The sequence below is a fragment of the Dromiciops gliroides genome, chromosome 1 (genome assembly GCF_019393635.1).
Source record: "Dromiciops gliroides isolate mDroGli1 chromosome 1, mDroGli1.pri, whole genome shotgun sequence".
Lineage (NCBI taxonomy): Eukaryota > Metazoa > Chordata > Mammalia > Microbiotheria > Microbiotheriidae > Dromiciops > Dromiciops gliroides.
Window position 1 is genome coordinate 602258501 of NC_057861.1, and position 15341 is coordinate 602273841.

A 15341-nucleotide genomic window follows, 5' to 3' on the forward strand; every position below is an offset into this window, starting at 1 on the left:
CTGAACCTCAAGATCCTAATCTATAAAATGGGGCTAATAATGCTCACATCACCTACCTTACAGGCTTGTCATAAGGACTGGATACTTAAAAGCTCTCCATAAATCATACAAGCTTAGAAGCTATTATCATTATTAGCCATATTTAAGTAAACAATGGCAGAAAAGGATTTGCTTAAGATACAAACTAATGTCCTATATAATTTTTCTGACATTTATTTAGCATTAATCAGATTTAATCATTACTTAATTTGATTATGGATTTTAATCATTAATTGTTAAATCCAGCTTAATTATTGTATTATTTAGTTTGATATGTTAAATATAGCACTGGGCCTGGAGTTAGGAAGACCTGAGACACTTATCATTATTAATTTGACCTCAGACATTTATTTATTTGTTTGTTTGTTTTTGTGAGGCAACTGGGGTTAAGTGACTTGCCCAGGGTCACACAGCTAGTAAGTGTTAAGTGTCTGAGGTTATATTTGAACTCAGGTCCTCCTGACTCCAGAGCCAGTGCTCTATCCACTGCACCACCTAGCTGCCCCCAGATATTTATTAACTGTATGACCCTGGGCAGGTCACAATCTACTTGCCTCAGTTTCCTCATATATAAAATGGAAATAACAGCACTTACTTTGAAGGATTTGTGAAGATCAAGTAATTTAATAATTGTAAAGTATTTAGCACAGTGCCTGGCACACAGTAAGCACTATATTAATATTAGCTAATGTTATTAGTATATGATTTATTTTGCTTGCCATATCAGAGGCAGTATAAGATTTAATTAAGTGAGAATGAACAATAAATATAATTATGGGTGTACAGATTTTCTTAGGAAGTGGAGAATATTTTACAGAATTTACCATATTTAAGAAGGAAAACAGGGGAGCACTAATTGTAAATAAAACCAGCTCAATTTAAAAAAAAAAGACTTAGTGCTGAACCTAAACCAAAAGCATTTACTTCCAGCTCTATGCCTAAATTTCATATGCCAAATGTCCACAGTTAAGTAGATATAACCTGAGGCATCAGAACAAAGACTCTTGTGGGGAGGGAGGGGAGAATAGGACTATCTATGCTGTTTGTTTTATGCTACTAATATAATTTCAAATTTTCCAAGCTATCTGTTTTAAAGAAAACAGAAAACTAAATTGGGCCGTACTGAATGATTAACAAATCTCTAACCAACAAGTTAGAAATATCCCACTTACCATGAAAATCTGAACCCGACTTCTTAGAAGCCATTTAGAATCTGAAAAACAATAAATAAGCACATTTTACACATACACTTATACTTATACACACACATATACATGAAGACATCATTTATAAGAGAAATTAAAAAGAAAGCAAATAGGAAAGCACAGGTTTCAATCAATAACAACCCCTGTTGTCCAGGGAGGTAAAATGGCACATGTTCAGCCAAAAACAAACCAAAAAAACAAAAAACCCACAAAAACCACCCCAACATATCTTAGTAAATACCATGGAAGAGAAAGGAGGGGGAGGGGGGAAAGAGGGGGGGGGGGGAGAGAGGGAGAGAGAGGGAGAGAGAGGGAGAGAGAGAGAGAGAGAGAGAGAGAGAGAGAGAGAGAGTGTCTAGGGGGTGAGGTGGTTAGAGATAAACTGTTGCAAAGACTTGGGAATAGGCCTAGGGATAAAAATCTGCATTTCTAAAATTCCACATGCTTTGAAATAATTTTTTTTTTAAAGCTAGCATATACATAGAAGTTTAAGGTTTGGAAGATAGTTTGCATCTTATCTCATTTGATCCTCTGTAAGGTAGGTGCTATTACCCTTATTTTAACAGATCAGAAAACTGAGGCTGAAAGAAGTTAAATGACTTATCCAGTCATTTATAACAGCTAGTAAGTGTCCCAGTTTAGATTTTAACTCAAGCCATTCTGACTCCTAATCTGGCACCCTATCAACCCTGCCAAGTTAGCTACCTGTTAATTGAGAATTTGTAGATCATATGTTAATGACACACAGACAAATGTCTATGGCCCTGAATATCTAAAAGGAAGATCTCAAAAAAAATATAAAAAAAATAATAATGTATAAATAGAAGATCCTTAATCCTTATTTATTAATTGAGTTTATTAAGAATGAAATTTCATGGGCAGCTAGATGGCACAGTAGATAAAGCACCGGCCCTGGAATCAGGAGAACCTGAGTTCAAATCCAGCCTCAGACACTTGACACTATCTGTGTGACCCTGAGTAAGTCACTTAACCCTCATTGCCCTGCAAAAAAGAAAAAAGAAAAAAAATCTACAAGAAATTAACAGAAGTGTAACACTATCAAAATACCTAGCTCAATAAGGATCTAAGTGCATTCAAACCCTGGAAGTTAAGCAGGTACAAAGTCCTTTCCTACATAAATCAGTCCAAACTCACTAAACTTTCCCCCCACCCCCTTAAACACAGCATTTATAGCTTTAACTTACCCAGAGTAAGAAACTGTAACCAGGCCACCTGACCACCCTAATCCTACAAACCTGTTGAGTTCTCTCAGCTCTAAATCACTGCTGTATACTTTAGCCTGAAACAATTCTATTTTCTTCAGGAAACGTCGTTTATGTTACTATGTTGACAAACTGGAGACACAGTTTAGTAAGAAATTTCTGGTTGATAATTCACTCTCTCCTGAGAGTACCCCACCCCCAAACCACTATTACTTCACTCAACATCTTTCAGTAACATCAAAATGCTCTAATCACAAACGCAGAGGTTTAAAATTATGTTTGCTAGCTTCTTGCTGTTAGCCGAATGTATCCCTCGGGTTCAAAATAGGCCTATGCCACTTCTCTTCAGAGCCTTAACTATATGATTTAGAGTTGGAACAGACTTTAACCATCACACAGTCCGCCTCCACCATTTTTGAGAAGAAAGTGAGAACAAAGGAGTTAATCCAAGGTGACAGAGGTAAAAGTAACAGAGCTGGGATTCAGGTCTGACTACAAATCCAACATTCTTAGCCAAATACTGTAGACTGAATTCAAGATTAATAAAGATAAAGTTGTATAGAATTTCTCCTATGTGCAAAGTAATTGAAACATGAAGACAAAATAAAGTACATGTCCTTGAGCATATGTTCTTCCAAAGAGCTACAACATGTATACAGCTGAGGAACTAAACATATTTTTTTTAGTCTAGACCTGTAATTTCATCAGTGTAGTAAGTTCCTGGTGACAAAACTCTCTTGACCAACACAGATTTGCAACTCTTTCATAACTTAATCTTTAAAAAGTGCCTCTGGCACTGACAAGTTGTAACTTGCCTAGGGTCACAAAGCTGGTATCAAGCAGGGGCTAAACTTGTACCCAAGTTGTTGTGACTCCAAGGCTAGCCCTCTATCCACTATGCCATGCTGCTTCTCACCTACAAATGCAGAGGCAGTGCAGCATTGTGGAGAGAGTGCTGGACTTGGATACAGGATAGTCTAGGTGCAAATCCTGGCTCTGACTAGTTTTGTGGCTCTATATGCCTAATGCAACCCCTTAGAACCTAACTGAATCATAGGTGGGTTCTGATGTGCTTAGGTGGTAGGAGAACAAATTCTTTTAAGTAATGTGTCATCTTTATATCTTTGCATCCCCTGAGCCTAGCACATTAGTTGACACAGATTAAATACTTCATAAATGTTTGTTGATGTTTGGATGTTGCCACACTAGGAATCCCTTATTTTTTTATTTTATTTCATTTTAAAATTTTGATCTAGAATGTTTCAAATATTTCCTATCTTATGTTCACTTAACAATTTAGGAGTTAAGAAAAGGACACTTAAGATTAGCCTCTTGAAGGGAGCTAGATTCAAGAGGCATTGGTGAGGAGGGTGGGAATTCCAGGAAGAGAAATAATCTGTACAATAGAAATCACAGACTTTTAAGCCTATAGGTAACTTAAAGGTAATCTTGCCCAACACTCTAACTTTACAGAGAAGGACACTGAGGCCTGAGGCCCAAAGAGATAGAAACTTGATCACTGTCACACAGAGAGTAAGTACCAAAAGCATAGAAAAACTTAGAAGAAATAAGTAAACCAGAATAATTATATACACAATTAATACAATGTAAGTAGAAAGAAGAGTAACAAAAATCTCACAACTTAATTATAATGACCAAGCCTGTTACCAAAGAAGAGATGTGAGAATGCATCTCCCTTCCTTCTTTGCAGAGGTGGTGGGGTAATTATGGAAATGGAACACAGTATTTACTACTGATATTGATTGATACTGGTTGTTTAATTGTCTTTTCCTCACACCCTTTCTTTTTTATTCTTTATTTTTTTGGTGGGGCAATGGAGGTTAAGTGACTTGCCCAGGGTCACACAGCTAGTAAGTGTTAAGTGTCTGAAGCTGGATTTGAACTCAAGTACTCCTGAATCCAGGGCCAGTGCTTTATCTACTGTGCCACCTAGCTGCCCCCTCTTTTTTATTCTTGAGAGGGAAGAACATGTATTGGGAAATGAAGGTGATATAAAACAAATGTTATCAGTTTTTAAAATTTTTTTAAGAGCAAGAATGACTGAAGTGGCAAACATCTGTAGGAGACAAAAAAAGGATGAGATTAAGAACAAAAGTAGTGGGGCTGAGAAAACTGTCAGTCAAGAACCATTTATTAAGCACTTACTATTTATGCCAGTTATTTTACTAAGCAATGGAGACAGAAAGAAAGGCAAAGATAGTTCCTGGTCTCAAGGACTATCAGGGTATATAATGTTCAAAACAGCTTGTGTATGAACAAGCTATATATAGGATAAATTTGAACTACTCAATAGAAGGAAGGCACTAGAATTAAGGGGGATTAGGAAAGGCTTTTTGTAGGTTAGAAATTTTAGCTGAGACTTGAAAAAAAATAAGTGAAGCATTAGCTTCACTATAAGGGATAAGGGAGAGCATTCCAGGTATGGGGGGGGAGGGAAACAGTGAAAATGCCTGTAGATGAAAGCGACTCAGAGTGTCTTGTTCAAAGAACAGCTAGGAGTCAGTGTCACTGCACAAAGTGTAAGAAGACTAGAAAAGTACAGGGGGCAAGTTATAAAGGGCTTTGAACTAGAGAAGATTTTACATTTAATCCTGGAGGTTATAGGAAATCATAGTTCACTGAGTTGGAGGGTGACATGGTCAGAACTACTAAGTGGAGTTATGGACTGAAGTGGGCAGACTTGTGGCAGGAAGCTCAAGGTGCTAGAAACAAAGCTAGAAACAAATTTCTTAAACGCTAGAAACAAACTGACAATTTTTTGGATATATTTTATTTTTACATTACTTTCATTCCAAAGATGTTCTCCTCCCCTGCCCAAACAATAACCCAAACTTGTAACAAAGAATAAAAAAGGATTAAAAAAAAATCTAATCAACATATCAATCAAGTCTGCCATTATAGGCCTGCTTACTCAGACTCCTACCTCTGTGCAAGGAGATTCATGTAACTCTAGATGATCCTTTGACCTCCCTTCCCTGGCTCATTATCCATAACCCTGTCTAACTTAGGATAGAACAGTTCTATCCTAGGCTCATTTTTATTCTCTCCCTACACTCTCTTGGCAACCTCATCAACTCCAAAGGATTTATCATCTCTATGTCAATGGCTCACAGATCTATAAAAACAGCCCTAGTCTCTTCCGCAAGCTTCTGTAGTGGATCAACAACTGCCTACTCATCACTGAAAACTGGATGTCCCAGTAATATCTTAAAATAAACACATCTAAAATTTTAACTCATTGTCTTTCCCCTTTTATAATGATAACTGAGGAAAACAAATTTGTCTATTGAGAATTGTCAAGGGGGAAGCTAGGTGGCGCAGTGGATAGAGCACCGGCCCTGGATTCAGGAGGACCTGCGTTCAAATCCAGCCTCAGACACTTAACACTAGCTGTGTGACTCTGGGCAAGTCACTTAACCCCAATTGCCTCACCAAAAAAAAAAAAAAAAAGAATTGTCAACTTTGGAGACAGCAATTTCAATTGAGTGAAGTCAGATGGCATTAGAAACCAAACTTCAAAAGGTTAATGAGTAAATGAGAGGAGGTTGAGAAAGCACTGAGAGTAGACAGCTTTTTTCTAGAATCTTACTTATGCACAAAAGGAAATATCAGTTTGAAAGGGTAATAGGTTCTAATACGGGTTCTTATAGGCTGGTGAAGATTTAAGAGTATTCATAGGGAATAAACTCAGTAAAGAGGAAGAGAATGAATCAACAAGCATTGTATTAAGCTTACTATGTGGCAGGCACTATGCTAAGCCCTAGGAATATAAGAAAAGACAGCACAGTGTAAAGTGTGCAATGAAATAAACCAAGGAAGGAATCACATACGAAAGGGAACCCTAGACAATTTTGTCACTCTGAACTGGCAGAGCTTCTCAACCAGCTCATACTAGGCTGAGTCCAGCAGCAATCTACTGTTGCTCAGACCCAAACCCAAGTCAGGAACTTGGCACACCTCAGACCAAGAGATCAGTGATCAGGACTTTGCTGTAGATCAAATCACTTTGGGAGCACTGAATGTTTACAAGCCCCCGCTACCTGAGTTGTGCCTGAGAGCCTGGAATAACACAACATTCAACAGACCCCAAAAGGGGCAGGACCAGCTCTGCCATTACCTCTAGAAGTGTGCACAGCCCAATCCTAACATAAAATCCAAAATCAGAAAGTAGGCTGAAGAATGAGCAAAAAAAAAAAAAAATCCTACCATAAAAGGCCATTATGGTGACAGCCTCAAAACACAAACCCAGGGGCAGCTAGGTGGCGCAGTGGATAGAGCACTGGTCCTGGACTCAAGAGTACCTGAGTTCAAATCCGGCCTCAGACACTTAACACTTACTAGCTGTGTGACCCTGGGCAAGGCACTTAACCCCAACTGCCTCACTAAAAAAACCAAAAAAACAAAACACAAACCCAGACTCCATATATCTACAAGCAAAGCCTCAAAAACAAAAACAAACAAACAAAAAAACCCAAAAAAAACAGAGTTTGAGCACAAATTCAACTAGAAATCCTGGAAGAGATGAGCCAGTCGAAAAAAAAGTTTTTAAAAATGTTTGTTTGTTTTTTAAGTAAAATAAGAGCACTAGGAAGAAAAAATGAACAAGAAATGAGAGCAGTGGAAGAAAATTTGGAAAGGTAATTAACAGCTTGGAACAAAAAGTATAAAACCAAGTCCAAGCAACCAATTCCCTTAAAATAAACAGTGACCAAATAGAAGCCAATGACTCCATGAGATGAGAAGAAATGTTAAAATATTAAAACAAAGTCAAAAGAGTAGGAAAAAATAGAAAATTCTATTCTACAGAAGAAACTAACCTGAAAAACAGAGGGAAAAATGGACCTTTAATGAAACAGAAGATTTCCCAACATTCCGAATGGAAAAAATAGAGCTATGTAGAAATTCTGAAGTTCAAACACAGCCATGCAGAGAAAAATAAAAAAGGTGAATAAGAGATTAAACAAGGCCAAAGTGCATATAATGTAATATAGGGAGATGATTCATGTGTCCAAAGGACACATGAAGAAGAATTGGGGGGAGGGGGGGAGAGAATCTCACATAATTGTAGTACACAAGTAGAAATCTATACAAATGAAGAGGAAGAAGTAGAGAGAATGTTGTCTTGAGTTCCAGAGGCAGAGCCAAGATGGAAGAGTAAAACCAGGAAGCTGCCTGAGCACTTCCAAATTTCCCTCAGAAACAACATTAAATTAGGCCTCTCAACAGATTCTGGAGCTCTAAAACCTGCAACAACAACAACAACAAAATCTTCCCACTTAACCTATAAGATCTTCAGGAAATGTCTATTTTATCTGGGTAAAAGAGGAGCACAGGTCAGCGCAGAGGGTATCTGGGCAAGCCAGCAAAAGGCTCTTTAGCCACAGCACAAATCAGCAGCTGAGGACCCAAGGTCCTAGGCTCCGCAAGCTAGTGGCACAACAGGCCATCTGTGAGGCCTCCAACCCCAACACAGAAAACAATCCTGCCAGCTGAGGTATCTGCTACCCAAAAGGCCTAACTACGCTAGGCCACTCCAGTGCAGTGAGCAAGCTGCTGAGGCCTCAGAACAGAAAGCCAGTGACTAGGCCCCTGGCTCTCAGAAAAAGACGCTTGGGGACAGTGTACTCTGTACCCCAGGAGAAGTCAACCTTAAAAGGCACAAAAGAAGCTAAGATATGAATAAGAAACAGAAAAGAACCCTCATCATTGAAAATTACTATGGCAACAGGGAGGATCAAGACAAACTCAGAAGACAAAAATGATGAAATGCCTACATGTGAAGCTTTAAAGGGAAAGAACTGGTCTTGAGACCAAAAGGCCTTCTTTAAAGAGCTCAAAAAGGATTTAATAAACCGAATAAAAGAAGTAGAAGAAAAATTGGGAAAAGAAATGAGTTTATTCAGGAGAGTCAATAGCTTGGAAAAAGGACAGTAACTGACTGAAGAAACAACTCATTAAATAATGCAATTGGCCCAATGGTTTTCCATTTGGTGCAAAAACTGAGAAAAGTAATTCCTTAAGAATCAAAACTGGGCAGATGGAAGCAAATGACTCAATGAGATAACAGGAAGTAAAGCAGAATCAAAAGAAAAGGTAGAAGAAAAGATAAAATATCTCTTCAGAAAAAGACCATACCTAGAAAATAGATTCAGGAGGGACAACCTAAGAATTGAATTACCTGAAGACCATAATTTTAAAAAAAGAGCATAGACAGCATATATCATGATATTATCAAGGAGAACTGCCCCAGTGTCTTAGAACCAGAGGAAAAGGGAGTAGCTAGGTGGCTCAGTGGAAAGAGCACTAGCCCTGGATTCAGGAGGACCTAAGTTCAAATCCGGCCTCAGACACTTAACAATTACTAGCTGTGTGACCCTGGGCAAGTCACTTAACCCAAACTGCCTCACAAAACAAAAACAACTAGAGAGCATAGGAATAAATGGAGCTTTCCTAAAGATGATAAACAGTATCTATCTTTTTTTTTTTTTAAGTGAGGCAATTGGGGTTAAGTGACTTGCCCAGGGTCACACAGCTAGTAAGTGTTAAGTGTCTGAGGCCGGATTTGAACTCAGGTACTCCTGACTCCAAGGCCAGTGCTCTATCCACTGCGCCACCTAGCTGCCCCAACAGTATCTATCTTAAACCATCAGCAAGTATTATATGCAATGGACAGAAGTTAGAGGCATTCCCAAAAGAATTGGGGGGCAGGGTGTGAAACAAGGATGTCCATTATCACCATTATTGTTCAATGTTGTACTAGAAATGTTAGCATAGAAATAAAAGAAAAAGAAATTTATTTAGAATAAGCAAGGAAGAAACAAAAGTATCACTCTTTGCAGATGATAGGCTAATATACTTAGAGAATCCTAAAGAATCAACTAAAAACTACTTGAAATAATTAACAGCTTTAGTAAAGTTGCAGGATATAAAATAAACCTACATAAATAATTAGCATTTCTATATATTGACCAACAAAGTTTAAAGGCGAGAGAAAGTGAAATTTCATTTAAAATAACTGTAGACAATATAAAATATTTGGGAGGGGCAGCTAGATGGCGCAGTGGATAGAGAACCGGTTGGCCCTGGAGTCAGGAGTACCTGAGTTCAAATCCGGCCTCAGACACTTAACACTTACTAGCTGTGTGAATCTGGGCAAGTCACTTAACCCCAATTGCCTCACTAAAAAAAAAAAAAAAATTGGGAAACTACCTGCCTAGGTAAACCCAGGAACTATATGAACACAATTACAAAACACATTTCACACAAATAAATCAGATCTAAACAAATAGAAAAATATAAACTGTTCATGGGTAGGCCATGTTAATATAATAAAAATTACAATCTACCTAAACTAACTTACTTATTCAGTGCCATACCAATCAAACTACCAAAAAATTTTTATAAAGCTGGAAAAAATGAGATTCATATGGAAGAACAAAAGGTCAAGAATATCAAAGGAATTAATGGAAAAAAAATGTAAAGGAAGGTGGTCTAGTTGTACCAGATCAAAAACTATATTATAAAGCAGCAACCATCAAAACTATTTGGTACTGGCTAAGAAATAGAGAGGAGGATTAGTGGAATAGGTTAGGCACACACAACACAGCAGTAAATCAATATAGCAATCTCCTGTATGATAAACCCAACAATTCTAGACTCCAGGATAAGAAGTCATGATTTGACAAAAACTGCTGGGAGGGGCAGCTAGGTGGCGCAGTGGATAGAGCACCGGCCCTGGAGTCAGGGGTACCTGAGTTCGGATCTGGCCTCAGACACTTAACACTTGCTGGCTGTGTGACCCTGGGCAAGTCACTTGACCCCAATTGCCTCACTAAAAAAACAAACAAACAAACAAACAAACAAAAACTGCTGGGAAAACTGGAAAATAGTATGGCAGAAACTAGGCACAGACCAACATCTTACGCCATACACCAAAGCAAAGTCAAAATGAATATAAGATCTAGACATAAAGGGTGATACCGGCAGAAATTAGGCATAGACCAACATCTTACACCTTATGCTAAAATAAGGTCAAAATGGGTACATGACTTAGACATAAGAGGTGATACCATAGGTAAATGAGGAGAAGAAGGAATAGTTTACCTTTCAGATCTTTGGAAAGGAGAACAGTTTATGACCAAAGAAGAGATAGAGAATATTATGAAATGCAAAATGGATGATTTTGATTACATTAAATTCAAAAGTCTTTGTACAAACAGAAGCAATGCATCCAAAATTAGAAGGGATGCAGAAAGCTGGGAAACAATTTTTATGGCCAGTACTTCTGATAAAGGCCTCATTTCTAAAATATATAGGGAACTAAATCAAATTTATAAGAATCCAAGCCATTCCCCAATTGAGAAATGGTCATAGGATATGAACAGGCAGTTTTCTGATGAAGAAACCAAAGCTATCTATTCCCATATGAAAAAATGCTCTAAATCACTATGGATTAGAGACATGCAAATTAAAATAACTCTGAGGTACCACCTGACACCTATCAGATTGGCTAAAATGACAAAAAAAGGAAAATAATAAGTGTTAGAGAAGCTGTGGAAAAATTGGAACACTAATGCATTGTTGGTGGAGCTGTGAACTGATCCAACCACTCTGGAGAACAATTTGGAATTATGCCCAAAGGGCTATAAAGCTGTGCATTCCCTTTGACCCAGCAATACTACTTTTGGGTCTTTTTCCCAAAGAGATCATGGAAAAGGGAAAAGGACCCACATGTACAAAAATATTTATAGCTGCTCTTTTTATGGTGGCAAGGAATTGGAAGTTGAAGGGATGCCCATCAATTGGGGAATGGCTGGACAAGTTGTGGTATATGAATGTAATGGAATACTATTGTGCTGTAAGAAACGATGAGCAGGAGGAATTCAGAGAAATCTGAAGGGAATTGCATGGGCTGATGATGAGTGAGATGAGCAGAACCAGGAGAACATTGTGTACAGTATCAACAACACTGTGTGTTGATCAACTGTGATAGACTAGATTCTTCTCACTGTAACGATTGGAATAACGCCACCTGCTGGAGACTTACTGTAGAAGAGTTCTGCCCATGAAGCGAAGGTCTTTGAGGGCAAGACCAGGAGTCTTTTCTTTGGCGTCAGGAAGTGACACGGGCTAGTGGGAGGAGGAAGGAAGAGACTGGCGCTCAGTCTCGCTCTCTTTTCCTGAGGACACTGGTGGAGAGGGGAGCTAGAAATGTGCTCTCCCTTTAATAGATAGGAATCTAGGCCTTTTCTTCTCTTTACCAAATTCTTATTCTCCTTAATAAATGCTTAAAAGTCTAACTCTTGCTAAAGCTTATAATTTATTGGCGACCACTCATTAGATATTTTAGACAGTTTAGCTAGAATTTTAGCCCTTAACATCACCAATCCAAAGGGACAAGAACATTCCAAAGGACTCATGATAGAAAAGGCTCTCCAAATCCAGGTGAAAAATTTTTAAAATGGGGCAGCTAGGTGGCGCAGTGGATAGAGCACTGGCCCTGGAGTCAGGAGTACCTGAGTTCAAATCCGGCCTCAGACACTTAACACTTACTAACTGTGTGACCCTGGGCAAGTCACTTAACCCCAACTGCCTCACTAAAAAACAAACAAACAAACAAACAAAAAGGAACTGTGCAATATAGAAGCTGATTGAACCATACTATTTCTTTTGTTTTTGGTGCTGTTGTTTTTCTTTTTTGAGGTTTTTCTTTTTGCTCTGATTCTTCTCGTATAACATAACTAATGCAGAAATGTTTAATGTTATTATATATATATACATACAGATAGATAGATAGATATAGATATAGATATATAACCTATATCAGATTACCTGCTGTCTAGGGGAGGGGGGAGGGAGGGAGAAAAATTTGAAATTGGAAATCTTATCTAAACAAATGTTGAAAACTTAAATAAATTAGTTAATTAAAAAATAAATAAAGGGTGATACCATAGGCAAATTAGAAAAGGAAGGAATAGTTTACTTATCAGATGTATGGAAAGCAAAGGACTTATGACCAAAGATGTGATAGGGAATATTATGAAATGCAGAGTGGATCATTCTGACTACATTAAATTAAAAAGGTTTTGTACAAACAGAAGCAATGCAGCCAAAATTAGAAGGGAGGCAGAAAACTGGGAAACAATTTTTACAGCCAGCATTTCTGATAAAGGGCTCATTTCTAAAATATAAAGAGAATTGAATCAAATATATAAGAATACCAGACATTCCCAAATTGAGAAATGGTCAAAGGTTATGAACAGTTTTATGATGAAGAAATCAAAGCTATCTACTGCCATATGAAAAAATGCTCTAAATCACTATTTTTGTTTTGTTTTGTTTTTTTAGTGAGGCAATTGGGGGTTAAGTAACTTGCCCAGGGTCACACAGCTAGTAAATGTTAAGTGTCTGAGGCCAGATTTGAACTCAGGTACTCCTGAGTCCAGGGCCAGTGCTCTATCCACTGTGCCACCTACCTGCCCTCTAAATCACTATTGATCAGAGAAATGCAAATTAAAACTCTGAGGTACCACCTGACACCTATCAGATTGGCTGATATGACAAAAAAGGAAAATAATAAATGTTGGAAAAGCTGTGGAAAAATTGGAACAATAATCCATTGTTGATGGAGCTGTGAACTGATACAACTATTCTGGAGAGCAATTTGGAACTATACCCAAAGGGCTATGGGACTGTTCATACCCTTTGACCCAGTAATACCAGTACTAGGTCTGGATCCCAAAGAGATCATAAAAAAGAGAAAAGGACTCACATGTACAAAAATATTTATAACTTCTCTTTTTGTGGTGGCAAAGAATTGGAAATTGAGGGAATACCCATCAACTGGGGAATGACTAAACAAGCTGTGGTATGTGAATGTAATAGAATATTACTGTGCTATAAGAAATTATGCACAGTCATTTCAGAAAAACCTGGAAAGACTTACATGAATTGATGCTAAGTGAAATGAGCAGAATCAAGAGAACACTGTATACAGTATCAACAACACTGTGTGATGATCAACTGTGATAGCTTAACTCTTCTCAGCAAGACAATGATACAGGACAATGCCAAAAAACTCATGATGGAAAATGCTCTCCACATTTAGAAAAAGAACTATGGAGTCTGAATGCAGATTGAAGCATACTATTTCACTTCTGCTGTTGCTCTTTTGCTGTTGTTGTTTATTCGTCCTTGCATTTTTTCTTTTTGTTCTAATTCTTCTTTTACAACATGATTAATGTGGAAATGTTTAAAATTATTGTAATGTATAACCTATATCAGACTGCTTCCTGGCTTCAAGAGGGAAGAGGGAAGAGAGGGTGGGAGAAAAATTTGGAACTCAAAAAAATATCTTTACATATCACTGGATAAAAAAAATTTTAAGTAAATTTTTAAAAACAAAAGTAAATTTTTTTTTTAAAAAGCTACAAATCGGGGCAGCTAGGTGGCACAGTGGATAGAGCACTGACCCTGGAGTCAGGAGGACCTGAGTTCAAATCCAGCCTCAGACACTTGACACTTACTAGCTGTATGACCCTGGGCAAGTCACTTAACCCCAATTGCCTCACTTAAAAAAAAAAAAAAAGCTACAAATAATTTTCAGCAGGGGCAGAGCCAAGATGGCAGAGGAAAGACATTAAACACACAGAGCTCCTAATACAATTACCCCCAAAACAGCAATAAAACAAGCACTGGAGCAGCAAAACCCACAAAAAGACAGCTGAGATTATTTTCCAGATTAAAGGGGGCCATACCGGGCTGCAAGCAGAATCCAACCCTGTGATTGTGCCAACACAAACCCTAAACACAATGCACAAGGGGAATTTACCCCCAGCCTCCAAATCAGCTGTAGCACATATGTCTTCTGGAACTAAGCTTACTGTCAGGTGAGAGGGCTGAATTGGGGGGGGGGAGTGGGGGGGGAGGAGAAAGAAATACAGGGGTGTCTGCAGGACCTGAGGAGGAATTCAGCTATCCTACCCCAGCAGGGAACCAGGAAGAAATCTTGGAGGCCCAGGTTGGGGAGGGGCACAGACTCATCTGAACCTAAAAACCACCACAGCACCCTGCTGGCTGATTAACTAGCAAGTTGGCTTGAGATTACCTTAGAACCAGAGAACAGGCAGGGAGAGAGAAAAACCTGCCCTCCCCCCTCAAAGCAAAACACCTGGGACCCTCTAAAGCTTGGGACAGTGTAGCTTAGAAGTAGGGCCCCAGTATAAAAGGGAGCTAAAAGTCAAGCAAAAAACAGCAAGATGAGCAAGCAAAGAAAGTTGAGAACTATAGAAAGTTTCTTTAGAGACAAGGAAGATGGAGGTGCACCCTCAGAAGAGGATAACAACCTTAGGGCCCCTACATCCAAAGCTTCCAAGAAAAATATGAATTTGTCTCAGGCCATGGAAGCTCTCAAAAGGAACTTTGAAGAGAAAGTAAGAGAGATAGAAGGAAGACTTAGAGAGGTGGAGGAAAGAATGGAAAGAGAAATGAGAGCAGTGCAGGAGAGCTATGAAAAAAAGTCAACAGCTTGAAAAAGCCAAATGGAAAAGGAGATAAAAAAAAGCTGTCTGATGAAAATTATTGCCCAAGAACTAGGATTGAACAAATGGAAGCTACTGATTTTATGAGAATCCAAGACACATTAAAGCAAATCCAAATGAATAAAAAATTAAGAGGGCAATATGAAATATTTCCTTGGAAAAACAGCTGATCTGGAAAATAGCTCTAGGAGAGATAATTTGAAAATCATTGGACTACCTGAAAACTATGACCAAAATAAAAGTTTAGACAGCATCTTCCAAGAGATTGTCAGGGAAAATTGCCCTGATATTCTAGAAGCAGAAGGCAAAATAGA

General features: G+C 38.3%; 1 protein-coding gene across 2 annotated transcripts in view; it reads right to left on the bottom strand.

Annotated features, from left to right (window-relative positions):
- UBAP1 (ubiquitin associated protein 1) overlaps positions 1-15341 on the bottom strand; it is a 66380-nt gene that overhangs the window by 21500 nt on the left and 29539 nt on the right. For both annotated transcript variants that reach the window (XM_044003021.1, XM_044003003.1), the window contains exon 2: positions 1212-1252. In XM_044003021.1, the coding sequence (XP_043858956.1) occupies positions 1212-1245 (34 nt within the window). In that variant the 5' untranslated portion in view covers positions 1246-1252. The remainder of the gene's footprint in view (positions 1-1211; positions 1253-15341) is intronic.